Genomic DNA, 24,903 nt, shown 5'->3' on the forward strand with positions numbered 1-24,903 from the left:
GTTGGCGTTTGGGGCCCAAGATCTGGCGACAAGCAGGGAGTAACGTTTTCTTTCTTTTTCTATTCAAGCTTCTCATTTTGCTCTTTCTTTTGGTCTGGTCGATTACAGTATGGTTAAAGCAGGATTGGTTGTCAGGGCTACAATCTGCCCTTTTTTTTCATCACTTTAAACAGGGGGTCAACGGGGAAATATGCGTTACTAAACACCGTGGGCCGCCTGGCATAGGATGATGTTATTGTTTCTTGCCTTTTCTACGGTTTACTTAGCATCAACAACTTGGGTCCTGGATGGAAATTGCATGCGCGGTCAATGGCACGGACAGGTTATGCTTTCTTTAGCTATATGGAGCTCCGGGAGACGGTCTTTGTTGCATGGTCATGGACCGTGAGACCGCACGTTGCAGCTCCTGGTTGGGACATTGCGTAGTGGTATATATCGAGGAGACGGGTTCAGTTCCTTGGTGTGTGTCTCGTTGGCATACTTAGCGGAGAAGAATAAGAGACAATACAGTAACTGATGCAATGATTGTGAGACGGTGTTGTGCGGACAAGTACAGACAGCTCGTTGAGTCCGTATTAGGGATTCAGTATGTGTTATCATGAGATGGAAATGGTAGAAGGACACTACAGTGTCGGATGGACGCCTATATATATAGCTAATGCTCTGTTTACAGGGGGCTTTCTATACAGACTCTGAGAACTATTACGACTTTAGAGAATAGGGTGTCTCGAATGTCAATGGCCGTGAACCAAATGGCAAAGTTTGGTCTCGAAAAGCGGAATAGAATGCGAATTCCGGGTAAAGATATTTCCATGTTATATATGTGGGAAATACAAAGTAATAGGTACAAGGGATTGGGGAGGGTGGTAATAATCAGGTCGAGGTTCCTGACAAACATCTCACGTTTAAAACCCTCACATCACCAACCCTTCCTTCACCTCACCTCATTATTATAACTACCTCGGACCAGTCCTCTCGCTTGTGTATTTCATTTTTATCCCATACTGCCTTGATACTACCACACATCACCATGCCTCCCCCACCCAACCTCTCCTCCTACCTTCTCCCCCAAGAAACCTCCGATTCCATCTTCACCACCCAGATCCTCCCCGCCGAGCTACCTCCAAGCCTATCACCATCCCCACTAGTCCTCTCCCCCACCGACCCGAAACCACCCATAGCCGTGCTCATCGTCGGCCAAACCGGCGCCGGAAAGACCCGCCTCGCCCCCCCGGTCCTCGACGCCCTGACCTCCCTCCGCCGCCAACCCCCCGCCCACTTCATCGCCGACACCTACAAGACCTACCACCCAGCCTACCAATCCCTCGCCTCCGACCCAACCACCGCCCCCCTCGCCTCCCCCGCCACCGGCCCCGACGCCCGCCGCTGGCTCCACCGCGCCGCCTCCCACGCCGCCCACCGACGCCTCGACGTCCTCCTCGAGAGCGCCTGCCGCCACCCAGACGACTTCGTCCACCTAGCCCGCCTCTTCTACAACGCCCGCTACCGCCTCGACGTCCTCCTCCTCGCCGTACCCCGCGCCCTCAGCCGCCTCGGCCTCCTGACCCGCTTCCACGACCGCCTCCCCGAGGCCAGCAGCCGCGGCCTCCCCGTCCGCCTCGTCCCCGTCAAGGTCCACGATGATTCCTACGACGGCCTCCTCGAAGCCGCCCGCTGGATCGACGCTCACCCGGACTGCATCGACCGCGTTTTCGTCGTCCGCAGGGGTAATCTCCTCGCCTTCTCCGACGCCCGCTCTGGCCCCGACCGCCTCTTGCAAGGTCGGGCCGCCGATGCCGTTCAGAGGGAGAGGGAGCGGCCACTGACCCCGTCTGAGGCTACCATCGCTGTCGAGGACCTTGCTAAGTTGCAGGCCAGGGACGAGACCCAGGCTGCTCAGATCAAGGAGCTCTTGGACCCTCTACTGAGGCCCTCGGTCGACCCCGATGCCGCTGCCGCTGCCGCCTTTCCAGAGCTCAAACCACTCCAATTTCCACCCGATGGAACTGATCCCGAAGCCACACTTTTACTGGGAGCTACCTAGCTCCGATGGGCATGGAGTTTTAAAGCTTCCTCCTCGTGCCTCGTTTCATCACTCCAGTTGGGTTTGGCGGCCATTGCGTAGCAAATTTCATTGTCGCTCTCATCTGCAAACAAGTCTTCCTAGCTTCCAATGAACAAATCAAAGCAGGATAGGATACATGGCTATATATTAGCTTGTCACTCCTTGTAGCCACTCTCCACCGTCTTTACACACATTCTCAACTCTCGTCTCTCATCTGGCCTAAAGATAGCAAGAACTCCCGGACCTTCATACAGGCCCCCGACGAGCCCTTAGTGACCAAGGGAGGAAAGGCCTTTCTGTACCCCCAATCGTGGACGTAAACGGGAATGTCCCCAACCCCATTTGTCTTCACGTCCCATTTGCATCCGAAGAAGTCGGTTCCCAGATCCGACGTCATCCTGAAAGTCGGCCTGTTTCTGTCTTTTGGCTCGTTTCGAGGGTCGTTCTTCCTCTGATTCTTCCCCATGGCAATGTATAAACAGTGTCTCGGGGATCGACTGCAGAGAACTCAAGAGACCATGACCAACCGGCGAACTCGACTCGTTCTTTTCCAGTTCCTCGTGGTCGAGATACTTGGAGAGGAGACTGATTTGGTTGCGTTGGCCGCTGGGTACTCTCATTCTCGATTGATTGGCCTTTTTTCGGTCGGCCGAACCCGCACAGGTATCTGCTGATGCTACTGCGAGCCGTTTTGAACACTCAAGTTCAAGTTGCTCTCCAGCGGTCTTCTGTTGCCTGCTAGCGACGTCCTGCTTCAGCGAGGGCCTGCCCATGTCGGGGATCGTCTCTACCATCGAGAACACTCTTCGTGTAGTACTCCACGACGCTTTAATCTGCTCTTGGAGTTTTTCCAATCGCCCGAGGTGCGCTTTAGCCCTGAACCAGCCGTGCCTCTCAGCATGGCTTGCCGTAAGTCGTTTGTCAGGGTTTATCTTGAGGCATTCTTTGAGGAATCGCTGCGCCGAGGTGGTCAGTTTCATGCAAGAGTTCATACAGACACCATCGACTCTGTCATCGACTTGTTTCTGGTTGAGTCCATGGAAATGGTAGCGCTCCTGACTGTCAATAATGAACATGATTAGAATGCCGAGCGCCCACATGTCAACGGGGAAACCATGCTGAGCATCTGAGCCATCGACAGCCATCTCCCTACTAGTGTATCAGCCAAACGCGCAGGAGAAAGCACATCTACCGCTGAACGACATACGGTGCAATGTACTGCTCTGTGCCCACGAGGGATTTAAGCCTGTGGTGTTGTAGCCCTGAATGGCCAAGATCACTGAGGACAATGCGGTAATCCGGAGTCGGGCGAATGGCAAACAGGACGTTCTCGGGCTTCAAGTCTCGATGTACGACGCCCGCCTTGTGTAGGTAACTGATTCCATCGACAACTTGCCGCACGATCATCTTTAGGTCCCCTTCACGGATTGCCGGGCCATAAAGCAATCGACGCTGGACGAAAGAGAATAGGTCCCCGCCCGTAGCCAACTCTGTGAAGCAGTAACTGGGTCCGGCCAAGTCAGCACTCGACAGTGTCACGGCGACATCGATCTCCAAATGGTGTCTGAACTTACAGAGTATGGGGGGACTGGACGGCGTGGACGTATGAGATGATGTTGGGATGATGAAGCTGGCGAAGAGTGTCAACCTCCTGCCGCAGCCGTCTCAACGTGCTCTCGGCGTCCCTTTTACGCCGGAGGGCGTCCATGTCTACTACTCTACATGCGACCTGCCTATTCGTGGCACTTTCAACGGATAGGTAGACCTTCGCATGAGCGCCATCGCCTATGGGCCGGTCAGTAATACGGTAGCGATTTGAAAATAACCCCGCCTCTTTACGCTGGAGAGGCTTCAAGCTGAACGGCGGCCGCTCAGGAAGTTCTTGGCAGAAATAGAACGTGAGCTGTGGACGGCAGTCTCCGGAAACCTTGCCGCCTTTCTTGCCGACAGGGACAGTCACGACATCCCCGTCCTGTAGACAGTGACCAGGGGTAATGGCGTCCTGGGCTCCCAGGAAGTGGCCGTTCACTCGGATTCCGTTCTGCGACTGTCTGTCCCGAATATAACAGAGCGCGGGGAGCTGCTCATCAAAGTTGATCACGTAGAACTCGAGATGGTCTCGGGACAGTCCTTGTAGATTGTATTTCCGAGGATAACTGCTCCCAATTATGGACCATTAGCTTGGTGAAGGAGAGCAAACGTGTTAGTCAACACCAACACTCACTCCCCTCGCCCGAACTTCAGAATCGAATTTGGATACAGAGGAATAGTCTCTGAAAGGGAGTACATCGTCAGCAGTGGGCCCCATAATCCCGACTCTGGAGCACAAAAACCTCACCGAGTCCCGCGAGACCATCAACTTTGACTTTGATGTGTGCTACAGGCTGAACCTCGACATCCTCGGAATGTTCACCCTGGGAAGCTGCCATGGCGATGAGGAGCTCAGTGGTCCTCTCAGCGTGAGTGCACGAATCACAACACGACGACAAGGCTCAATTAGCAGAATACCCTGCGTCTCCTTTCGAGGATGAAGAGTGTGGATTTCAGGGGTAAACTGCCAGCAATGAATCGCGCCGGTGACAAGAACTGAGAGTGTACGAGTTCAGTCTTTGTCAACTTTGTGTGTTTGAATTTCCTCCCAGAATGCATTTCAAATTTGTGTCAAAACCCGCAGGCAGGCTCTGATGGAGAGGGAAGGCGGTTTCCATGGCTCCTTCCCGCGTAGCAGATCTACCCGTGTCTCGAAGATACGATGCACAGTGTAATGTACAGTGTCTGATCAAAAGTACAGGCACCTGGTGTAGTGTTCCTTCCCTTGGGATGTCGTGAGGTCACAACGGATCATTAAATTACCACGTGACCTTGGAGGGTTTTCTGCCCTACTTCCAATCCGCCCCAAACCCCAAAAGCGACTGCTCCGTGATCCCTATCAATCCCACAAGCATCATCACCAACACCTCTCATCCGGAACCAATAAGTGAGTTCAGCCCCTCCAAGTCTATCCAGAGCTGGTTGCCGCCCATAGAAGTGCAAGCTGGGCATCGTGGCGAGCGGTCTGAGCTTCTTGCGCAAACCAATTGCTCGTCTACGAATTCCACTTGCTTACTGACCGGCGCTCATTCCGGCACCTTAACCCACGTCATATATGCCGGACAAGACGAACTAACTTTGCCTCCCAGTCGTCCACGATGAGAGCCAAGTGGAGAAAGAAGCGCGTTCGTCGCCTCAAGCGTAAGAGAAGAAAGATGAGGGCCAGATCGTGAGTTTACCTATTCCTGAGCATGTGCCTTGTTCCGCCAGTCGTCTAACCTCCACAATAGCAAGTAAACACCTCGCACATCATCTCGACCTGAGACTGCTCCTCGGCGGTGCCCACTTACACAACGCCCTGATCGACTTTTGGAATTGTGATAGCCGCCATCACGCCCCGCCATGCTTTCGAATTGTTCAACCCACCAACGGGATGAAGTGGACAATGGGAGAGATGGGCTTGGCAGACTTCTGGCCGGTTAGGGCGGGACGTCAATCTACGGAGTGGACGAAGGACAAGCAACGCAACGGGTCGAGCTGTGGCAAAGAAAACTCCGTCGTCGGTATTCAAACCATGACGTTGAGACGAAGTGTTTATGAAAACAAGAGGCTCATGAAAAGGGGCATGCTGCTGATGACACCGCGGAAGGACGTGGGCATTTTTTGGACCGGAATGGCAATGACAATCAGAAAAGGCAGTTTGCTTCGACTACAAATGCAGCTTCGTCTGTTGATGAATTTCTCTGATGTGATATGATATTTCTCCAGGCACGTATTTACCTGTGACTTCATAACCGAAATCCGTATAAAAAAAACTTGAAAAAAGCCCCGCACTCGTTTGTTTTGTGTTGCTCGCTTGCCACCTCGCATCTAATCTACGATTTCGTGACGGCGGCCATGGACCCTGCATCGTAGCCAGCGTCACAGGACCGTCAATTTGAAGACCAGGGAAGCATTAGCAGCCATCCTAGCATAATGACTCGGAAGGGTTCAAACTGGATGGACAATTACTAAGTATCTGTTTCTAGAGGCAAATGCCGTATCGACGCACTATGAGATGTGTATATTATCAGGTTCAACGCCGGATCCAACTCCCATCTCCCGCCCCTCGATGCCAATCCCCAAGTTACCTAGTACAATATGGCATAGTAGTATAAAACGAAAACCCGCCCTCCAAAACGCCGCAAATGCAAATCATTCCCTCTGTTCGACTCTTTTGATCGATCCATCCAAGATGTCCCCGGAGGACATGCGAAAAAGACGCGAAGCCTCTATTAGAATAACGACACATGAACTTGCCGGACCAGGCTCCGGTGCAACAAACACACCATCCGCATCCGTGTTCATCTCCTGGCCCTGCTGGCCCTCAGCTTCCATTGCTCCTTGATGTCCTTGGCCGCAGTCTCCAGGTCCGACTGCGACACGCCATCCTCGATGCTCTCAAGAACACTGTTCACCGTGGAAATGTGGTTGGCCTCGGCCTTGTCGTCGCGGAAGCGCAGCGGGCGCCAGCGGCCGTGGTGGTCCTTGTGGCACTCGACGATGCGGTCCACGAGCGGGTCGCCCACGCGCTTGAGCGTCTCCCATTCCTCCTCGGTGATATGCAGATCCGCGAAGAACTCGTACCGGCCATCGCCGAGGAAGCTCCACAGCGCGGCGCGGGGCACGCTCTCGTAGTCGACGAACGGCTCGTCCACGCCGTCCCAGTCCCACCCTTCCGTCCCCGGCTGTATCGTCGGGAATTCCAGCCGCAGTCGCAGGTCGATGGTGTTCTCCTCGGGGGGTTTCCACTTGAGGATGTTGTTGTCCGTGCCGTGCTTGTACGTGGCCTGGACGCACGTGAAGATGAGCCCGTCGTTCCCGTGCTTGAGATTCGGGAGCACCACGTTGAAGAGCATGTGGATGCCGTAGCTGAATTCCATTGTCTTCATGATCAGGTCGAACGGCTGGAATGCCCGTTCTTCCGGGAACTTGTTGAAGAGTTCCTTGTACGGCTTGATGACGCCCTCCTTGACGTAGGCGATGCGCTTGTCATAGCTGCGCTTCGTGAGGTCCTGGCCGTCGAGCACCAGGCAGTCGAAGACGAGGAAGCGTGGCACGTTCTTGCCATCTTCCACATCGATCACCAGCTCGCCGTCGATGATTGTCCGCGTATGGAAAGCCTGCATGTCGTCCTTGAGCGGGAAGTGCGCGCTCGTGTTGCCAACGTGCCAGAAATCATTCTTTCGATCGATTAGGTACACCGTTTCTCTCCCGTTTTCTTCCGTCAGGTATAGTAGGTAGCGGATGCCGTCGGACTTTTCACAAACGAAGTAGCTGCGGCGAGAGACCAAGGGAAGAGGCCCGTCGTCAGCACAGAAAACGACCAAGCCATGTCATGCATTGTGGAAAAGGGGCCCTGATGGTGAACTCACTCTTTTTCCCGAAGTTCCTGAAGATGTCTCCGCGCAAAGCTGACAGGTTGCGCGCCTGGAAAGCCGGTCTGGTTGCGATGCAGCAGGTTCGCGACTTCTCTCCTCAGGGCTGGGAGAAACTCTCGACGCATCCGGATGCCAGGCTCAGCAATATCTTGGATAGGTCCATCTCTAGGAACCCTGTCTTCGGGACCGTCCATGGTGGGTGTATTCGGGCTGCTGCGTGGGTAGAGGAAAAAGGCGGAGAATTGAATTGGTTCGAGTCGCAAGACAACGAATGACGAACCTTGGTCTGTCTTGTACCTTAAAGACGACACCATGCGCCTATCTTATCCGATGGTAATCGTTTATCGCTTATCGCTTATCGATAAGCATGGCGTGGCGGGGGGCGGGGGAGTCTAACCATGCACGGAGGCGGCAGGGAACGAGATGGGAACTTGTTCAGAGCATCAATATCGCCACGGAAAACAGCAGTTGGTATAACAGATCACCCGCAGGCTAGGTGTCTGGACGCTTATCATAAGGAATCATACCACTTCTACGTAAACACCAAGCTGGCCACTGATTAGTCCCACCAGACCTGCCGCTGAACTTGTACAAGCCAAGCTCGTCGTGCGCGAACTGCAAACGAATTCCCCAGGGTGAGACCGTGACAGCCGTACCGCTATCATTAAGACCACCTATCTATACGTAGTTTGGCATCGCCCGCTGTAACAGGGCGAAGAGCCCTTAGTAATGTTCGGCAGTAGTAGCTTCCGAATCATTAATCGACGAATTCCCAGCCGTCCGACTCTAGCGGCCTGGGCTTCTCCGACTGCTTGGCCTTCTCGGTCTCCTAGTTCTCATCGATCTTGGCCACTTCCGCTTTTGCTTCCTCCCACGTCTCCTTGTTCTTTTTCGCCCACTCAATCTGGCTCTTGGCGTATGCGAGCTATTCAGACGAATTAGTTTTCTGACACGAAAGAGGAACCCGCCCAAGGGAACATGGGAGTATATCATACCATATAACGCCGCAGATCCTCTTCCTTCTCGGCCTGGAACCGTTTCAGGTCGCTCAGGATGCTCTGGCTGGCCTCCCCAATATCGCGCTCTGACACCACCTGGGCTTGCTGTAGCTGCTCGATGCTTTCTCGCGTCTTGCCGATCAAGTCGCGGCGAGTCCTCTCGGGGTCAACATCTGCAACGCCCTGGATCGCATGACGGATCGGACCAAAGATCCTGTTGGTAATGGAGTTACCACTCGGGGCCTTCCTATGACCTGGCGGGGAGCTGCTCGTCTGAGGGACTCCCTGGCCTGCCGAGGGCGCCGGCTCCCCGTGTGTTGGCGGGAAGTCCGAGTCGATCGACGCCGTGTCCTCGTTCTCCCTATGCGGACTCGGCGGCTCCCTTAGGCTGGTCGGCCGCTTTGGCGGGCTTAATTGCGTGGTGTTACTCAGATACTGCTCAATCCTTCTGGCTTCGGCCTCGCTCCGTTCCAGGTCCTCGAGAAGTGCCTTCTTCCTGTTGAGCTCCTCGTCGGTCTGTTCTTGTTGAACCCGTTTCAGGACCCTGTATCGAAGTACGCTTCGGACGACTCCGGCAAATTGCGCGCTTTCACGCATGGGCTCCGCAAAGCTTGCCCCAAGGGACCCGGCGAGCTCCTCGGTTGCGATGTAGGACGAATCCGCTGCTTGCCCCACCCTTTCGATGGCCTGTCCCAGGGTAGGAGATGTCTCGGACAGTGCAAAGGCGTTCAAGCGAGAGCCTAGTTCGCAAAGATCCGCGGCTAAGGTCGATAGGTGGCTGAGCGTACGGCGGTTTACTTTCTCCATGGGCCCCGTCAAGAGAGCTTCCAGTTCTTTGATGGAAGCTTCATACGCAATGAAGTACGGGTCCAGATCCTGCTCGCTGAGAGTATGACTTTCAGGGGGGAAACGGCCGAATCCTTGGGCGCCGTGGCCAGACATGGCTGTCGCATCAACGTTCCCACCTCCAGTTGCCTTCAGCTTGGCTGAACTGGATGGTACGGGAAGGAAGTTGTGGCCGGGAGTCGGGTTGGCAGGGTCCAACGGAGGTGCTTTCAACACCGACTTTGGAATGGAAGCCACCGGGTTGGAATTTAACACTTCACTCTAAAGCATCGTCAGCACAAGCAGCAGCGGGACACATGCCCAGCAGGTCGAACACCATACCCAGCTAGCATTCGGGTCAAGAAACCTCCACCACACCCCGTCGTTTCTGACCGCCTCCATGCGCCGACACCGATTCAAGAACACGGCCAGCATCCGTTTCCGTAGATCTATGATCTGCTGGTCTTGCTTGGCACTTGTGGGATTCGCGGCGTAATCGGCGACGGTGTGCTTCTCGGGAATGGGAGGGATGATCAAGGTGGGATGCAGTCTCGTTAGGGCGTCTCTCAAAGAGGCAAACTCGGAGTAGCGCCGGCGAACTTCAAGGTTCTGGGGCTCAACGTCAGCAGCAGGGAATCGTTGATGCAGGAGTGTTCGAAGGCCCAACGTACCCCCGTGCGAATGGTGTAGACGATGTATCTTCCACCGCTCTCCGCGCTCTTGCCAGCGTCTGTTATAAGGATGGGTAGGTCCGGGTTCTCGTAAAGGATTTGCTCGATGCGACTCTCGTAGCCGCCAGGCTTGCGCCGCGGGGCGACCTCTTCTGCGGAATAGGCCTCATTGTCGTTACTCTCGGCTTCATTGGGAGGAGCATCCTCGCTCGCCGTGGACGGGGTATTAAGTACGTCAACACGAGCATCTAAGATTTCCCAATCATTGTCAGTACCGTGTGAGCAAGGCGGACTGCCAAGTGGGACGTCATCCAAGTCTCCCTGTTCCTCGACGTCTTCGACGTCTCTGGGCAACCACGATTCCATCATCTCGGAGCGAGGCGCGGGGATGACCTGGAGAGACAGGAGGATAGGCCTCCGACCAGAGATTGTACTTACAAGAGCTTGGGCTTGGTGAAGTCGGATGGGTCAAGCTATCACGACGGTCAAAGCTCGTGCCGTATGGGTTGTTATCCTCGTCATTCCACATGGTGGAAAGTCAAACGGGGCACGGCAAGCCACACGGTGAGACAAACAGCGTGTCAAAGAAAGAGTCTTTTCCTGAGAAAAGTGCGCAGCCGTTGAGATGAGGCTAGGATTTGTGCGCGATGCGATTGCAATGTGCCTGCAATCCAATTGATAGGCAGCCGTCAAAGGGAGGAGGGGGGACGGGGTGGAGGGGTGAGCAACTTGACAGCTGCCCGCACCGCAGAGTGTGTCAGATATTGCCTAAGACGGTTGCAGCTGAAATATGCTCTTGTAAAAGGGATGGTCGGATACAGGTTATAGATGCGATCCTGGCTCGATGTGTGGAAGGCAGCTGGCAAGGTGTGGTGGTGCTGGACGCGTGGAGTTTCGGTGACATCGGGGCTTGGTTTAAGCTCCCCCAACATGGATGATGTCGCTGCCGGCGCCCACGGGATGACATTGGGCTGGGGAACTGCAGGCACGGACCAATTTTCAGGGTTGGCGGGTGCAGGTACCCCTAGGGTACTACCGTATTACATAATCAAGCTTCTCGTTTCCTCTACCAATATAAACCGACCACTACTTCATACATGTTGCTTTTATTTGGAAAAACAACCATAACATTCCCAGGTTACTAAGTTCCTTAACGATACCTGCTCAACATTGAGGTTGGTGATGTGGCAAATGGGTCAAACAGTGCATGTATTATCCAGTTAACTACTTATTACCAGGACAGTCGCAGTTTGCCTGCTCACCACATGAGGAGTGTGAGCGAGTGTCTTACCCCCCAGCTTGCGCTTCAACGTATGAATTCAGAGAGGGTAGTTGCCTTTTGCGTCCCACTGTGTTTTAAGCAACCGAAGTGTTCCTTAGCTACGGGGAACTACACCACGACTTTATGATATACAGAAGTGTACTCTACTTGTTTGTACCTGGACGGAGAAATCGCGCCAAGCATAAACGGCAGCCGCGTCACCCCCTCAAGCTAGTTCAGTTACTATAGCTCGTCTCCGCTCTCCCGTCGCTCGCCTCCTCCGAGGAGACATATAGATGCCCCGAAGTCTTGCGATCCAGTCGACGTGGCCCATACTGCCCGCCGCCCTGATGTAAGGGTTGCGGCGAAACCGGGCCAGATTCCTTCTCAGTACCTGAATCCGTGCCGTTGTCGCGAACCACGGCATCCCAGCATCTACGCCGAGCTCTACTTAGCGATCATCCTGTCTTATAACTGGGTGTTCTAGGGGTGCGTTACCTGGTTTCTTGGAGCCTCCTCCGGTTCTCTCGCTCCCGTCTCGTTGCCTTCACATTTCCCCCATCACTGTCGTTCCACTCCGTTCTAGGTTCAGACATTCCTATCATTGCGCCAGCGAGGGTGGCAATTAGTGTGCGCATTATCCTATGCCTAGATGACGACTCGTGCTTCCCGTTGCTTTGGCGTCGCCGCGTTCCGTATCTGCTTGACCGGCTATAGGTCCCGTTAGCGTAACGAAGCCATTTTCAGGGTATGACGAGCACACTTACCGATGTTGACCGGCGAGGTATGGCTGTCGTTCTGGCAAATCTGGACTGGAACTATCCCTGAATCGGCTCAAGTCTCCTCCTGGTTGTACTCTGCGACTCTGCACTTCTTCAGTCGCGATACTAGGGGAGTCGCGCGCATTTGCATCTGATCTTGTGGTCCCTCGAATTTGGCCAGCGTGGCGGGAAGGGAGAAAATCATCACTGTACACTGTGGCCATATGGGATTTTGGAGAGGCTGTGACAACGGGAGTGACGGCCGCTTGTCTGCCATTTCCGTGCCCCTCGCAGGCAAGTTCAGCCGAAATGGCGGACATTCTTGGTTCGCGAGATTGCCGCCTCTCCGGCAAACTGCTTCTTGATTGGGGTCTTGAGCTCAACATAGTCTCTGCCCGGCCGGACGACATATGGAAGAATCGTAGAACCCTCTGCTGCAGTGATGTCTGCCCCGGAGACCTGCCGTATTCGTGGTGCTGTGCCTCATACCGAGTCCGGTGTGGTGTTGGCATCTGGGCTGGAGTGGAGCTTCCGGTGAGCTTCGTGATGCTGCGCATTGGGCAGTCCAGCCTAGAGCTGAAGGGGTGGGTGACTAGACTGACCTGGCATGGCAAGAGCCGCAGTGCCCTGATTGCTCTGCACAGGGACCAACGTCGGTTGGGAAACATGCATTGGAGGTGCAGGGAGTAAAATGGGGTTCGGGACCTGGATATACGAATAGACTGTGGGTTGACTAGGAAGGACGATGACATTATACGGAGGCGGCTGAACGCCTGGAATCGTTGGCAGACCGTACGAGGTATGCCGTGAGACGATAGATGGGGAGCGTCCCAACTTCTTGTCTGGTTTCTTTCGTTGGATGGGTCGCATGGGGATTATATTTTCGTCGTCGTCGGTCCAGCCTTGGTTCTTGCGATTGTGGCAATAGTAGGCCATGGCCAGGATGAGGGAAACGGTGACCAAAATGACGGTGAACAGAATACCGACCTGCTGGCCCTGGCTCAAGCAGTTCCAACCGCCCGAGCAGACTCCCTCCTCTCCTTTGCGAACCAGGGCGATGGGTTCAGTGGACCTATCACTCGGTTCAGAGAAAACCGAGTATAAGTCGCCCGCGGGGCCAACGACCCAATCCATCCGGTCCCTTTCGTCCGTATCACGGCCTATAACACCCATTGCATAGATTACCCAGGTCCTAGGGCACACTGGGCTACTTGGCCGGTCAGTCGGGACCTCACAGCGGAGGGGCCAGGGGCAGGAGTCAGAAGGGAAAAAAGGCACCATGATGATAGCACATACTGTAAAGGAATCAGGTTCTAGGCATGCAGAATGAACAGGCCTGCTACTCATAGATATATGCTGTCATCCGAATCGGCTTCAGAGGGAAGATGTGGCGGAAGGGAAAGAAGGGCAGGTGCATAGAGATGTGGGCAGCGACTTCCTATTTAATCCTAACTCCTGGGAAATTCGTTCGACTTCTCAGTCAACATTGTAGCGGAGTCATCTCCTTATTGCGCCTTATAGTAACCGTTTCCTTATGCCCCTGAAGGCGGTTCATGAAATGTGAATATACTCCCCGCAACTTTCCGTCATATTGATGAGCGCACTGACAGGCAGGCAATCCTAGAGGTATCGAGGCTGTAAACGGAGACTCGACAAACTTTACTCGTAGTTTTTGACTCGTCATGTGGAAGAAGGCAAATTAATTGGAGGGATTGCGTGTGAATCGATACTCCTACGCAATAGCATCCGTTCATGCAACCGTAGAGTGCGCCAACAACTGCCCTACATACGGGCGCCTACATGCTTTAATTCAGGCGCACGGGGCCGGTCATCGGCTTGGGAGAGGTTTGCTCGACTTTTTGACATCTGACCGATCACTTCACCAGGATCCTCGCGGTCGCTTCTAGCCGTAGTGTATGTGAAGCCAAACTGAGAGCAAACTGAGAGAAGACCAAAACTTCAACTGACTGCCAGTCACCGAAGGCTGAATGATACTCGGTATATGATTCCGTTGAGCGGAAATTCGTCGGATGCGAACTGCATAGACCAGTGTTCATGTAGTTGTAGTCGATCCTATCCGATCCCCGTTTCGCAGCTTCCTGTTCGGAAGGATATGGATTATTTGGATGAGTAAGCCTGCAGCCCCTCTTCTAAATTACTACCACGTGACCTAATATAGGGCAGAAAGGTAACCCCACAACACATCTCCCGGCCAATGGAAACCCGGGCACCCTAAGCGAGAATCTCTACAAACCAGCCCACCAGAATTTTCCTGCGGCTTTCACACTTCGCAACGACCGACCGTCGACAATAACAGCACATCAAGGCATCGTCGGTGATATAGTTGCCCAGCATGTCGCTCGTATCAGGGGAAAAGAGTGAGTCCCCCGATATTGATAATAACGCTGTCTCGTGTGACGCGACGAAGAAAGATAATTGCTGACTTTGCTGTCTGTGTAGCGAACTTCCAGTTCATTCTCCGACTTCTGAGTATGTTCTCGCCCTCGACGACAGTCCATGACGTTCTCGATTACAATGCTAGCCACGCCTCTGGCTACCGCGAATGGGAAATATACGACTCGACATACGGACATGGGAACTAACAGTTGATTATAGACACCAACGTTCGGGGTCAGGACAAGATTATGTACGCCCTCACCAAGATTGCTGGTGTCGGTCGTCGTTACTCCAACATTGTTTGCAAGAAGGCCGATGGTGCGTTGCCCACCCATGCACCCCCTTAGAGAGAGAGTTGGAAGCCGATCCGGACGGAAGGAGGATCTCGATTGATCTACACTACAGACTGGGTGGGATGGCGGGCTAACCAGTCATCTCTTTTCCAACAGTCGACCTGAGCAAGCGCGCCGGTGAGCTCACCTCCGAAGAGCTCGAGCGGATTGTCACCATCATCCAGAACCCCCAGCAATACAAGATCCCCAGCTGGTTCCTCAACAGACAACGCGACATCGTCGACGGCAAGGACGCCCAGGTCCTCGCCAACGGAGTCGCCTCGAAGCTCCGTGAGGATCTCGAGCGCCTGAAGAAGATCCGCGCCCACCGTGGTCTCCGTCACTACTGGGGCCTCCGCGTCCGCGGTCAGCACACCAAGACCACGGGCCGCCGCGGCCGGACCGTCGGTGTCTCCAAGAAGAGGGGTGGCTAAACGGGAAAGTGAAGCCAACAGGGAGCGGGTTTTCTTGCGGAACAGTCAGGGATTCGGTTTTGGGACAGGCGCGACGAGGAATGATTTTCGCTCCCATCTTGATTCCTTGTATTTCATCGTTGGGGGCCCTGCTTTTCGGCATGCGATGAGGCAGGCGGATGGCGATACTCTAGATATGTCCGAGTTCGTCAGACCAAAAATAAAAAACGGCATCCAAAATACCCTGTCGCGTCGTCGGTGCGTTGCTCTGTGCCGTGTCTTCTTGACACTACTTTGTCGGCTAGTTATCGCGGGCCCATGGGTAATACATACCTTGGCGACCTTGATGCGAGGCTGGACTGCAGTGAGGACTATAGCCGGCTTCCATACTGTCTTGAAGGTGCAGACAGTAATGGTCAATGCCAAGTACGCCCCGGCCAATGCATCTCGACAGGTGGACTGGCAGGAAGATAGCAAGCAGTTCCAGCGCCGAGTGTGTCAATTGATTCCTCCTTTCATAGTCGATTCGTTTTTTCAACAGCAAAGCAAGAGTGAACGGAATGGTAACAAAGTATTGAAATGCAGTAAAGACAAAAGAGATTCATGCTCTCCGCCTAGAACAAAACATTCATGCTAAACATGATACATTTGATACCGAATGCTTGGGCAGGAGTTGCAAGAGAGCTGCAGAGGTCTGCCCTGGTCCTCCCCTCCAATCAATCGTCCTCATGGGTGACCGCCATATCCAGCACCTCGACTCGTCCCCGCCCCTTCGTCTCGTTCCCAATGAAATCCCCGAGACCCTTGAACGCGCCGGGCTCCACGAACCCGACGACCTCCCACTCGGATCCCACGACGTCCTGGCTCTCCACCTGCTCGAAATACCCCAAGATCCTGTCCTTGACCGTCCCGGCCTTCTCCTCCGTCCCGTCCTCCCTGGTGCCACCCGCCGATGGCTTGACGCCCTGCTTGAGGACGTTGGTGGCACAGCTCACACGGAGCTTCATCCGCGCGCGCTGCACGGGGATGGGCTGGGCGGCGATGAGCGCCTTCATGGCCTCCAAGGCCTGGCTCTTGGCCGACTTTGTCGTGGACACGCCGGTCCACACGTGCTCTCTCCGCCGCGGCGTGTTCGACGAGTTTTCTTCGGCTCCGCCGCTGCCCTCCTCCGCTTCTCCTCCCGTCGTGGGCGTGCCCCTGCCGCTGCTGGCTGGAGCCGACTTGCTGGTGTTGTCCGAGTGGGCGGCCGAGCTGAGCATGTCGAGCGCCTTCTCAATCATGCCGCGCGTGTAGACCCGTTTGGTACGGGGGTCGACGAGCCGCGAGGCCACCATGCTCACCACCTCATTCTGCACGCGTTCTAACTGCGCGGCTCGTTCTTTCTCCCCCACCTGTATGTCTCCGCGCTTCAGGATCTCCAGCACGATATCGTCCGTCGATTTTCCCTTGCCGAATGCCTTCTCCAGATCCTCCTTCGGCGCAGTCTGTCCCTTCGAAACGTTCAGGAATACCTGCGGGATCTGCAGCACGTTGTCCAGGTCTGTCTCGATTCCCGATCGGTACTCCAGCACTTTGTTCTTATAGCATGCGATCTCGAACCTCCGCTTCCCCTTCTTGAGTCTGACCATCGACACATTGGTCAGCTTGATTTGGTTGGACGGTTGGTTTATTTGGCGTGACATGGTGCTTTTGGTGCTAATGCGCTGGTTGGGGGAGGGAGTTGGACGACCAGAGTCTTTAGGTCTTTGGGATTTTGGGTCGCCGGTGTGTGAATTCGACGATGATATGAGAGAAATTGATTTGGTCCTCTCTCGCTCTCTGTCTTACTTTCCGGCACGACAAGTAGTAGGACGGAAGGCTGGTTCACCGGGTATGGTTGAAATGGTAGTACTTTTTCCGCGATGTTTTCTAGGTATCCTCGTGTGTACTGCGTACGGCCGTTGGCGGGGGAGGGGCTGTCAAAAAGCCTCGTATGGTCTGACGTCGACCTCGCTCAAGGATGATGACTCATCCGCTCCCCATATCTTCGCAGCCTGGTTACGTCACAGGCTAAAGAAGTGGGACTGTGGTTAATAAGCTTAAAGTTCCGACGTCCATGCTACAGCACCTACGCAAGCGAATGCTATGTATTATTCTTTGGGTGAAGTTATTCCGACGGGGTCAATCGGCTACGCCGACTGTAATTCTAATTGCATCCCAATCTTCCTATCGTTAATCCACGTCGCCAAAGCCGGTATAGTACCTTCCAGGATGGCTCAAGCGAAGAACGCATTCCGACATGATTCTTCTTGATTCCGGTTCGGCTACGGAAGCGGCGAGTCGCCGTTTCGTCAGGGATAATGCCTTTCCCGTCCGCAAAGTTGGAGAACCCCTGGTTCCATGTCAGGTGGCAGAGAGGGGAGATATACCCCTCGAGAGACGACCCAGAAGATGCAGACATCGTCAATCCACGGAGCAGGAGGCGACGCGTTCCGTTGCCTCGTAATAAGAACAGGATAACCGTGGGCGGGGGCATGGGCTTAGAAAGGAAGACAAAGACAAAGACAAAGACGAAGAGGTGTTATTACTACTTACTACTATTACCATTAGCTTCGATCGAACCAACAAGCGTATCCGTCAATTGATCCTGGCGATCAAGTAATCTAACGTGTCCAAAACGTTAAGAGTAGTTTATGACCGTTGTTCAGTAGTTATTTATTAGTATCCCAAACGATCTATGTCTATACTATAGTCGGAATAACAGGTCTTATATTAGCTGCATCTGTTTTAGCTACTCACGGTAGCTATATTATTAGCAGGATAAAGTGCTAATGGTAAATATACTTCTTAGGTTCTCATAGAAGCACAAATCAAGTAAATGGCTATGAACTTGTAGTAAGATGAACTTCTTCAACCCCTCATGTCGTTCTCGATAGGGGCTAGCCAGACAGATCCCGGGCGTCGTTGATAACCCAGTGAGACCTCTCACGCCGTTTCCATACTCGCCAAATCGTACGGGCCACCTCGTCGTCGAAGCCGGTGAACTGCAGGAACTCGAGCGAGTTAACGTCCTCGGGCAGCTCGACAGATTCACCGGAAGGACTAGGAGAGAGACTGGTGCGTGGAGTTATGGAGTGCAATCGAGGGGTCGACCCTTTTTATACCTGTGAAAAGGCCGGTAGAGTTGGAATAGGGCGAACAGTTTGACTTCTGGTGACGAAGACTAAGGTTGACTTTTGGCGGTGACTACTCCGTACTTACTAGAAAAGCATATCCCAAAGGAAAACAGGCGAAGGACTGAGAAGCGTTCATTTCTCAAAAGGCAATTGTGTCATTTCTATTCGGCAAAACTGTCAATCCCCATATTTGATGCTTGAATGTCCTCCTCCCCCTTCTGCAGTACAATGCTTCTAGCCAACACTGTCGAGCTGCTGAACAAAACAGGCCCGTCGCGAATTAAGCAAACCACTCTCCAGCAAGCCAGCGGTTGAAGAAGTCGGACGAGACTTCGGGCTGGTCCATGGGCACCATGTGGCCCGCCTCGTAGAGCTGCATAAAGGTAAAGTTACCACTGGACTTGACCTTTCCGTACTCCTCGCCGTCGCCGTTGGCCACGGTCAGGCTCTCTAGGTCGGCATCGTTGAAGCCCTTCTTGCCGGGCCACTCGAGCGCCTCGGTCCAGGCCTGGTTGCCCAGCCAGTTGCAGATATAATCGGCATCGCCGGCGTAGATCAGGACAGGGATCTCCTCGAGGATCTTGGGGACGAGGCGGTGGAAGGGCTGGAACCAGTCGCCGGCGAAGAGGAAGTTGCGGTTGATGTCAAAGTTGCAGCTCTCGTAGCTCGACACCTCGGCACCCAGGGCGGACATGACCTCCTCCTGGTTCAGGTAGTCGCTGACATAACCAAGTGCCTTGTAGCAAAGGCTGCCGGCGCCCTCCTCGCACTTGCCACGGATATCGTAAACGTTCTGGCCAGTGCGCTGGTAGGGGCCGATGAGGGCGTTGTTGCAGTAGATGCTGGCCGGGACGCAGGACCACACGCTTCCCGAGTCGTAGCAGCTCTTGATCAGGCCCAAGCAACGGGGAAGAGCATTGTCCATGGCCTGGCACTCGCTCTCGCTGAGTACAGCCGGGTAGCCGCCGTCGCCGCAGGCCATGGGGCGGTAATGGGGGTACTGCGTCAAGCCATCCGTCAGGCCGTTTCCGATGAGGAGGCTCTTGAGGTTGATGTTGCGGTCCTTGTGGGATAGAATCTCCGAGGCGAATGCGGGGATGTAATGGCCAGCATAAGACTCGCCGGCGATGTGGAAATCCTGCTTGGCATACTCGGGGAACTGGTGGAAGAAGAGCGTCAGAAGGGCATAGACGTCCTTGCCGGCGGCAACCGTGTTCGTAACCGACGAGCCCGAGTAGGAGTAGCCGACGTTCACAGGTTGGTCGAGGAAGATGACCGAAGCATTGTTGTTCCAGGACCACTCGTTGTTGACGACTTCAATCTTGTCATTGATGCTGGATGGGCCCAGTTCGAGGAAGAGGCCAGTCAGGGACGAGCAGCCCGGGCCGCCGTTCAACCAAAGGACGACGGGGTCGTTCTCTGGGTCATTTCGGGACTCGAAGAACCCTATGCGAAAAAGAGGAAAAAAAAAAAAACGTTACTAAGACGGCGACCAAGACGGCGACTGACGGCCAGAGAGGGCACTATGGAGCGCGCCGGAGCCGAAAAACTTACAGTAAAATAGATGCTTGTCGTTCTCTTCGTCGTCGAGGTAGCCGCTGTACTGCTTCACCTTGTCGACGCCAAGCTTGGAAGGATCCACCTTCTTGGCCCGGAGGTTGAAGTTCTCGAGCCGACCGCCAACCTGGCGATGCTTCTCGCCACCCTTCTCAATCCAGATGCTTTGCACGTCGGCGCCCTTGACGACATGGTCCCACTGTGTGTCGGGGCGTCGGACATGAGGCTTCGGCCGGGATGGGACGGCGTTCTGCTTGAAGGCCTTGACAGCATCGGGGGCCATCAAGACGAGCTCGTCCCAGACAGCCTTGGTCTCGGCGGTGATGTCGCTGAATTTCTCGCCAAACATGTCCATCCAGGACTCGGCAGCGGGTTTGATGGACTCGAAGAAGCCATCGCCGGCACCAGCGCCGTCGCCGCCGAGGACCTGTTGGTCCATGTTGGCAACCGCCGAAGCTGCGCCGAGCACGAGTGCGGACGTGGACAGCTTCATGGTTGATGTGAGAGAAGTGACCTGTGTTGCGTGTCCGGTAAGAAAGAAATAAAATGGATGGCCTGACGGGATGAAATGATGAGTGACGACGAAAGACTGTCGTCGTGGTGTGGGAGTGATGGGAATGAGAAAGGGAGTGCTGAGACGCGGCCTAGAAACGGGGTAAACAACGTGACGCAGCTTGCCCCGGGTTTCTGAATGATGACATGCTTGGTTACGTAGGTATGTACAGAAAGTCGACATAAATGTCTAGCAAGTGTACCCACTTACCCCTGCCTATTGCGTGAAGTTGTAAGTACATTCACTCGACAGTTGTGTCTCGTTGCTGTACCTAGGTAGCTTGGCTGTCTGCGCCACCGTGAAAGGCAACAGCCAGGCACGACGACGCCCGCATCCAATGAGAATAAATGACTCGTCAGCGAATCAGGGATGACGAATGGACCTTGATAAGAGGCTTGAACCCCCTCTACGTGTACGAAGTAGATAACTTGCCTCACTGACCGATTGTCCGTATCTAAGGTAACAGGTATTGCTCTGGGGTAATTGAGTTCCGTGATTCGCAAGTAGTTGCACCAGATACGAATACAGCTCTGAGCTGTCCACATTCCAATAACGACAAATAGAGTATGCATCACGTATTATTACTTCGATTCCGCACTCATCTGCCAGCAAGCCGTGTGGAAAGAAAGCAGTTACCTGCGTCTACTTAGCCACGGTATTTCAAGGTATCTCGGGTGGATAAGTATCTACAGTTCTTCGTAAAAGTTGATTGGGGTATTATTTCGCTACCAGGCCACAGCATCATACCTCGCTCATGAACCTTTCTCCTGTGAATACCTTGAACCGGCAGCTTGATCGGCCGCGTTGTCTTCCAAGCTCATATGTACATATATAAATAAAACAAATCCAATACGCACGCCGTTGTCGTTCCCGAAGATCCCCACGCTTAGCCAACCAGCTTCCACGATACACCTCAGAGAGTCGTGGGCGAAAGCGTCCGAGTCTTTCAAATCTGAACGTTCATCGCCGTCTTTGCCGGTTGGCCATGTCTGTAGTCGCAGCTCCGCCCCCCGTCCCAATGCACCCAAACCGATGGTGTGCGAACGAACCGGATATGGTCGAGCCATGTCAGAAAAAAAAAACACCCGCGGAACCTTCCGAGCAAGCGTATGCCAATTTCCTGTCGTAATGATTGTCCATAGCAGACGAGGGGCCGAGGACATAAACCATCAGGCAAATAAAGGACGCCATGCCCGGTCGCGCCGTGTTCTGCAACTAGTGTACTTGTGTCGACATTGGGTGGCCAGCCTTGGGACACCCCGGAACCGGCTGGGCTAACGTTTCGTAGAATCGTGGTATGTTCAATCCGCCCCCGAGATCTAATATCATGCTTTCATGTTGTCCGTCGTCACGTCATGTCGTATCGTTCAAGGCAACGAGTGGGTTTGTCCCTTGTTGCGCCGGAAGAAGGGAAAGTTGTTCATCCGAAAACGGCTCGGTTTCTTCTTCAGAGATCGTAACCCTTCCGCCTTCCCCATGCTCCCGCTGGAGTCGTTCGACCCATGAACCCGTAAGGACAGATCGCCCTTGGGCGTAGGCGTTGTCGTCTTAGATTCCGAGCAGAGGGGATGGCTCGTCGATCGGTCTATCGAGTCCCGACTGATGATGCTAGTACCCCGGGTGCTGGGCGAGATGGGTATCCTGCCCGTGGTGGCACTCGTGGCTTGGGATGCCCGGTCGCCAAAGCACTGCCCGGTTGTGCTCTCCTCGGTCGTCTCGCTGCTGCGCTGCGGCCTTCCATGTATTATGATATCATTCGGGGAACCATCGCTCCATCCGCGTGTTTGAAATGGGTCGCTGGCTGCAAAGTCGGCTACCGTATCGAAATTCGTCACAATGCCATTGATCTCCTTGTAGTCTGCTGGCATGTTCAGAGACTGCGACAGCTTTTGGACCGGATCGGAAACAGGCGGGCTGAAATCCGTCTCGTCGGATTTTTTCCCATCAATGAGCAGGGAGGGCGTCACGATGTCGGCGTTTTCTGTACCTGTTGCAGGGCTTGATGACTCTAGGCCGTCTGGCTGAATGGCACGACTCACAGTTCGCGGCGAGCATGGCCCGTCCGCCGTGATTGCATGGGGAACGCCAGCCACTTTGGTTTGCTCTTCCTGAATCCGGTTCTCGAACAACTCCTTATTCCGCTCGAGCTCGTCGACGGTATATTGCATCGCCGGCATGATGTCGGCAACGCCCTGAAATAGGGGAAGGGCGAACATTCCCATGAAATTGAGCTGGGCCTTGCCCAAGGAGATGATGTCCTTTGTCGGTTGAGCCAAAAGCGACGAGGCAATATCCAGCTCCATCTCCATGGATGCCTGTCTTGCGAATTCGTCGGACAGGATGTGCATCCACTGCACCGCAGTTTCGTGTTTCCGGGCCTGCGTGAATGTGCGGTTAGTCCCCGACATGGCGAGCCCTGAACCCAGAACAAAACGAGTGCGACACCACTTACCACGTTGCTTATGTCTGCACATTTGATGAGCAGCGAACAAGCCAGGGCTTTCTGCTCTTCCAGCGTGCGGCCGTTCCAGCCTTCCGTCGTATTGTCGACATCGAGCTTGGCTTGAAGATCGCCGAGCTTCTTCATATAGTCGAAATGTAGACCCATGTCGGTGGCCAAGATGGAACTGATCATCAGCTTCCTCATTTTAGCGTCTGTAAAAGCCGCCGGCCAGTATCTGCGGAGAATCTGAGAGAACGCCGCACAATGGAACGACTCGAGAACGGATCGGTCGTTGTACAGCTGCGCCAAGGGCGCGTTGAGAGTAACGAGAAACCCGTTATTGACCCCCGGGTGGCCCACGTCGTGGCCAATGGCCGTGATGAGCAGCGTCAGGCCCTCAAACGGGTGCAGGAGGCTGGCGACAGGTGACTTGGGCGGTATGGGTTCGCTGGTTGCGGCGTTGGAATCGGGCGGGTACGGAGCGATGGTACCGATGCGTATGAGGAAGTGGAACGTGGCTTGTAGAACATCGATGACATGTCGGAAATTGTGATAAGGGACGAAGCTGTTATAGGAGGCTCGGCACGCGACGAGAAAGTTGATGAGTTGATCTAAGACGAAAAAAAAAAAAAAAAAGTCAGACGACGGCCGTGTCTGTGGTGGGAACCAGCTTTGTGAACTCAATCACAACTCACCTGCGGGTATCCGCCAATGTTCGAGTTCGGGCATGGCGAGGGCGTGCCTGAACATGAACATACCGGCGACCAACAACTCGTCATCGGTGAAATCGTGTGCGCAAAAATGCCAATGTCCGATGGCGTCGGCGACGACGGCCTGGCGCTCTGAGGACACGGATAGGCTGGCATTCGCAATCAAGTCGTCGTGATCGGTGGGGATGCGGCATATCCCCTTCATGAGGTTGGACACCATGGCCTCTCTGAGATAGGCAAACGGCTTCTCCTCGCTGATACCAACCCAAGACCGTTTCCTTCCCCGGCGTACTTCCTCAATGGCGGCCCGTTCTCTTGCGGCATCCTTGAGTGCCCGGTGGGCATGGACCTCAAGACCCAGCATGCACTTTGCGTGCATCGGCCTCACGATCACGTCCGCAGCCCCCAGATCAAGACAACGCAGGACGAGACGGCGGTCAACTGGCCGTACTCCGAATAGCTCGGCGGATACGTCGTTGGCGACATTCGCAACCTGTGATGACCGTCCAAGAAGGAGTATTGGCACCACGAGCTTGGACATATTTCGGACATGCGCCTCCGTCATGATTCGCTGCAATAACCTTAATCCATAAACCTGCTCGTTCGGGGTATGTATGTCGGCTTCGGCTTCTCGTGGCTGCGCGGAAAAGTACGAGAACGGTGACTGAGAATCCGGCTGCGGGTCGTCATCGCGAATCTGCTCATCGTCTGACGCGTCAATGAGTACCATGACGGGTTTGATGTCGTCGGCGGAACATTGTTCGGCGTCGAACAGGGTAGCGAGGCAGGCAGCGCCAGTCGAGCACAGTTGAACTGAATGGAGTGCAAGTTAGTGTCGGCGCAATATACGAATTGGGATCTAACTTTGTTTAAACGCACCTTGGCCGAAGGTTTCTAGCAGGCGTTCAACATCTTGTCGCAGGTCGTCGAGTTCCCATTGTGACGCCGTCCGCCCAGCCAAATCCCCGTCGGAATGCGAAAAGATGTGCTTGTCCTCGCGAATCTGGCGGTTCACATAGACCACACGAAGATTAGAATGATCCATTGCGGCTCCCAAGAGCAGCCAGTCTCACGATTGGAGCTTCTTGCTCGCAAGGGATGGCACCGCCTGCACACTCAACCAGATGAACTGCCGCTCTTGCCTTGCACGAAAAAGAGAAGGGAAAAAAATAGACGCTGAAAAACAAAGGGAAAGAAAGGGAAAAAAAAAAGCGATCGAATGAAGCGGACTTTGGTCAATCACGCTTTGGAGAATGTCGGAGGTAGGAATGCCAACAGGCAGGATGCGCGACGCCCCGAAAAAACCACCTCG

The 24,903-nt window shown here is 54.3% G+C and overlaps 11 protein-coding genes across 11 annotated transcripts; 3 read left to right on the forward strand and 8 right to left on the reverse strand.

Annotated features, from left to right (window-relative positions):
- Positions 1-1,057: 1,057 nt before the first annotated feature.
- On the forward strand, positions 1,058-1,873 carry ACRALDRAFT_2070671 (uncharacterized protein; the record flags this gene model as incomplete). The annotated part of the gene is made up of 1 exon (XM_071022162.1): positions 1,058-1,873. A coding segment is annotated over one exon (816 nt), but the record flags the coding sequence as incomplete, so codon positions are not given.
- A 1,380-nt stretch (positions 1,874-3,253) lies between these two features.
- ACRALDRAFT_2029836 (uncharacterized protein) lies at positions 3,254-4,494 on the reverse strand (the record flags this gene model as incomplete). The annotated part of the gene is made up of 3 exons (XM_071020621.1): positions 3,254-3,569; positions 3,640-4,195; positions 4,404-4,494. 3 exons carry the CDS (start codon positions 4,492-4,494, stop codon positions 3,254-3,256), a joined length of 963 nt encoding a protein of 320 aa, XP_070871686.1.
- A 518-nt stretch (positions 4,495-5,012) lies between these two features.
- On the forward strand, positions 5,013-5,927 carry ACRALDRAFT_1077830 (uncharacterized protein). Its single transcript, XM_071018691.1, has 2 exons — positions 5,013-5,324; positions 5,386-5,927. Exon 2 carries the CDS (start codon positions 5,529-5,531, stop codon positions 5,850-5,852), a length of 324 nt encoding a protein of 107 aa, XP_070871687.1. The 5' UTR covers positions 5,013-5,324; positions 5,386-5,528; the 3' UTR covers positions 5,853-5,927.
- A 149-nt stretch (positions 5,928-6,076) lies between these two features.
- Positions 6,077-7,755, reverse strand: ACRALDRAFT_1044680 (uncharacterized protein). Its single transcript, XM_071015365.1, has 2 exons — positions 7,510-7,755; positions 6,077-7,411 (listed from the first exon to the last, which is right to left on the reverse strand). The coding sequence occupies exons 1-2, from the start codon at positions 7,707-7,709 to the stop codon at positions 6,439-6,441; spliced, it is 1,173 nt and encodes a 390-aa protein (XP_070871688.1). The 5' UTR covers positions 7,710-7,755; the 3' UTR covers positions 6,077-6,438.
- Positions 7,756-7,955: 200 nt separating this feature from the next.
- ACRALDRAFT_1052437 (uncharacterized protein) lies at positions 7,956-10,907 on the reverse strand. The gene is made up of 5 exons (XM_071015730.1): positions 10,448-10,907; positions 10,010-10,257; positions 9,681-9,947; positions 8,511-9,620; positions 7,956-8,440 (listed from the first exon to the last, which is right to left on the reverse strand). The coding sequence occupies exons 1-5, from the start codon at positions 10,536-10,538 to the stop codon at positions 8,345-8,347; spliced, it is 1,812 nt and encodes a 603-aa protein (XP_070871689.1). The 5' UTR covers positions 10,539-10,907; the 3' UTR covers positions 7,956-8,344.
- A 1,197-nt stretch (positions 10,908-12,104) lies between these two features.
- ACRALDRAFT_1072536 (uncharacterized protein) lies at positions 12,105-13,312 on the reverse strand (the record flags this gene model as incomplete). The annotated part of the gene is made up of 3 exons (XM_071017991.1): positions 12,105-12,238; positions 12,634-13,191; positions 13,267-13,312. 3 exons carry the CDS (start codon positions 13,310-13,312, stop codon positions 12,105-12,107), a joined length of 738 nt encoding a protein of 245 aa, XP_070871690.1.
- Positions 13,313-14,384: 1,072 nt separating this feature from the next.
- Positions 14,385-15,194, forward strand: ACRALDRAFT_1072537 (40S ribosomal protein uS13; the record flags this gene model as incomplete). Its single annotated transcript, XM_071017992.1, has 4 exons — positions 14,385-14,409; positions 14,492-14,521; positions 14,648-14,746; positions 14,878-15,194. The coding sequence occupies 4 exons, from the start codon at positions 14,385-14,387 to the stop codon at positions 15,192-15,194; spliced, it is 471 nt and encodes a 156-aa protein (XP_070871691.1).
- A 695-nt stretch (positions 15,195-15,889) lies between these two features.
- On the reverse strand, positions 15,890-16,855 carry ACRALDRAFT_2112185 (uncharacterized protein; the record flags this gene model as incomplete). Its single annotated transcript, XM_071023565.1, has 1 exon — positions 15,890-16,855. The coding sequence occupies one exon, from the start codon at positions 16,853-16,855 to the stop codon at positions 15,890-15,892; it is 966 nt and encodes a 321-aa protein (XP_070871692.1).
- A 469-nt stretch (positions 16,856-17,324) lies between these two features.
- ACRALDRAFT_1065741 (uncharacterized protein) lies at positions 17,325-17,791 on the reverse strand. Its single transcript, XM_071017208.1, has one exon. The coding sequence runs from the start codon at positions 17,686-17,688 to the stop codon at positions 17,359-17,361; it is 330 nt and encodes a 109-aa protein (XP_070871693.1). The 5' UTR covers positions 17,689-17,791; the 3' UTR covers positions 17,325-17,358.
- An 817-nt stretch (positions 17,792-18,608) lies between these two features.
- Positions 18,609-20,324, reverse strand: ACRALDRAFT_1072539 (uncharacterized protein; the record flags this gene model as incomplete). The annotated part of the gene is made up of 2 exons (XM_071017993.1): positions 18,609-19,774; positions 19,883-20,324. 2 exons carry the CDS (start codon positions 20,322-20,324, stop codon positions 18,609-18,611), a joined length of 1,608 nt encoding a protein of 535 aa, XP_070871694.1.
- A 1,481-nt stretch (positions 20,325-21,805) lies between these two features.
- On the reverse strand, positions 21,806-24,636 carry ACRALDRAFT_2029843 (uncharacterized protein; the record flags this gene model as incomplete). The annotated part of the gene is made up of 4 exons (XM_071020622.1): positions 21,806-22,816; positions 22,891-23,492; positions 23,577-24,404; positions 24,471-24,636. The coding sequence occupies 4 exons, from the start codon at positions 24,634-24,636 to the stop codon at positions 21,806-21,808; spliced, it is 2,607 nt and encodes an 868-aa protein (XP_070871695.1).
- Positions 24,637-24,903: the final 267 nt, after the last annotated feature.

This window comes from Sodiomyces alcalophilus (assembly GCF_042370955.1).
Source record: "Sodiomyces alcalophilus JCM 7366 unplaced genomic scaffold ACRALscaffold_8, whole genome shotgun sequence".
Lineage (NCBI taxonomy): Eukaryota > Fungi > Ascomycota > Sordariomycetes > Glomerellales > Plectosphaerellaceae > Sodiomyces > Sodiomyces alcalophilus.

Bases quoted from the DNA above. Each gene is read 5' to 3' on its own strand.
- ACRALDRAFT_1065741 (XM_071017208.1), bottom strand. From the start codon at position 17,688: ATGCCCCCGCCCACGGTTATCCTGTTCTTATTACGAGGCAACGGAACG.
- ACRALDRAFT_1044680 (XM_071015365.1), bottom strand. From the start codon at position 7,709: ATGGACGGTCCCGAAGACAGGGTTCCTAGAGATGGACCTATCCAAGAT. The intron at 7,412-7,509 runs GTGAGTTCACCA...CTCTCGCCGCAG, and splicing joins CAGGAACTTCGGGAAAAAGA to CTACTTCGTTTGTGAAAAGT.
- ACRALDRAFT_1077830 (XM_071018691.1), top strand. From the start codon at position 5,529: ATGAAGTGGACAATGGGAGAGATGGGCTTGGCAGACTTCTGGCCGGTT.
- ACRALDRAFT_1052437 (XM_071015730.1), bottom strand. From the start codon at position 10,538: ATGTGGAATGACGAGGATAACAACCCATACGGCACGAGCTTTGACCGT. The intron at 10,258-10,447 runs GTAAGTACAATC...GGGAAATCTTAG, and splicing joins TTCACCAAGCCCAAGCTCTT to ATGCTCGTGTTGACGTACTT. The intron at 9,621-9,680 runs GTATGGTGTTCG...ACGATGCTTTAG, and splicing joins TTGACCCGAATGCTAGCTGG to AGTGAAGTGTTAAATTCCAA.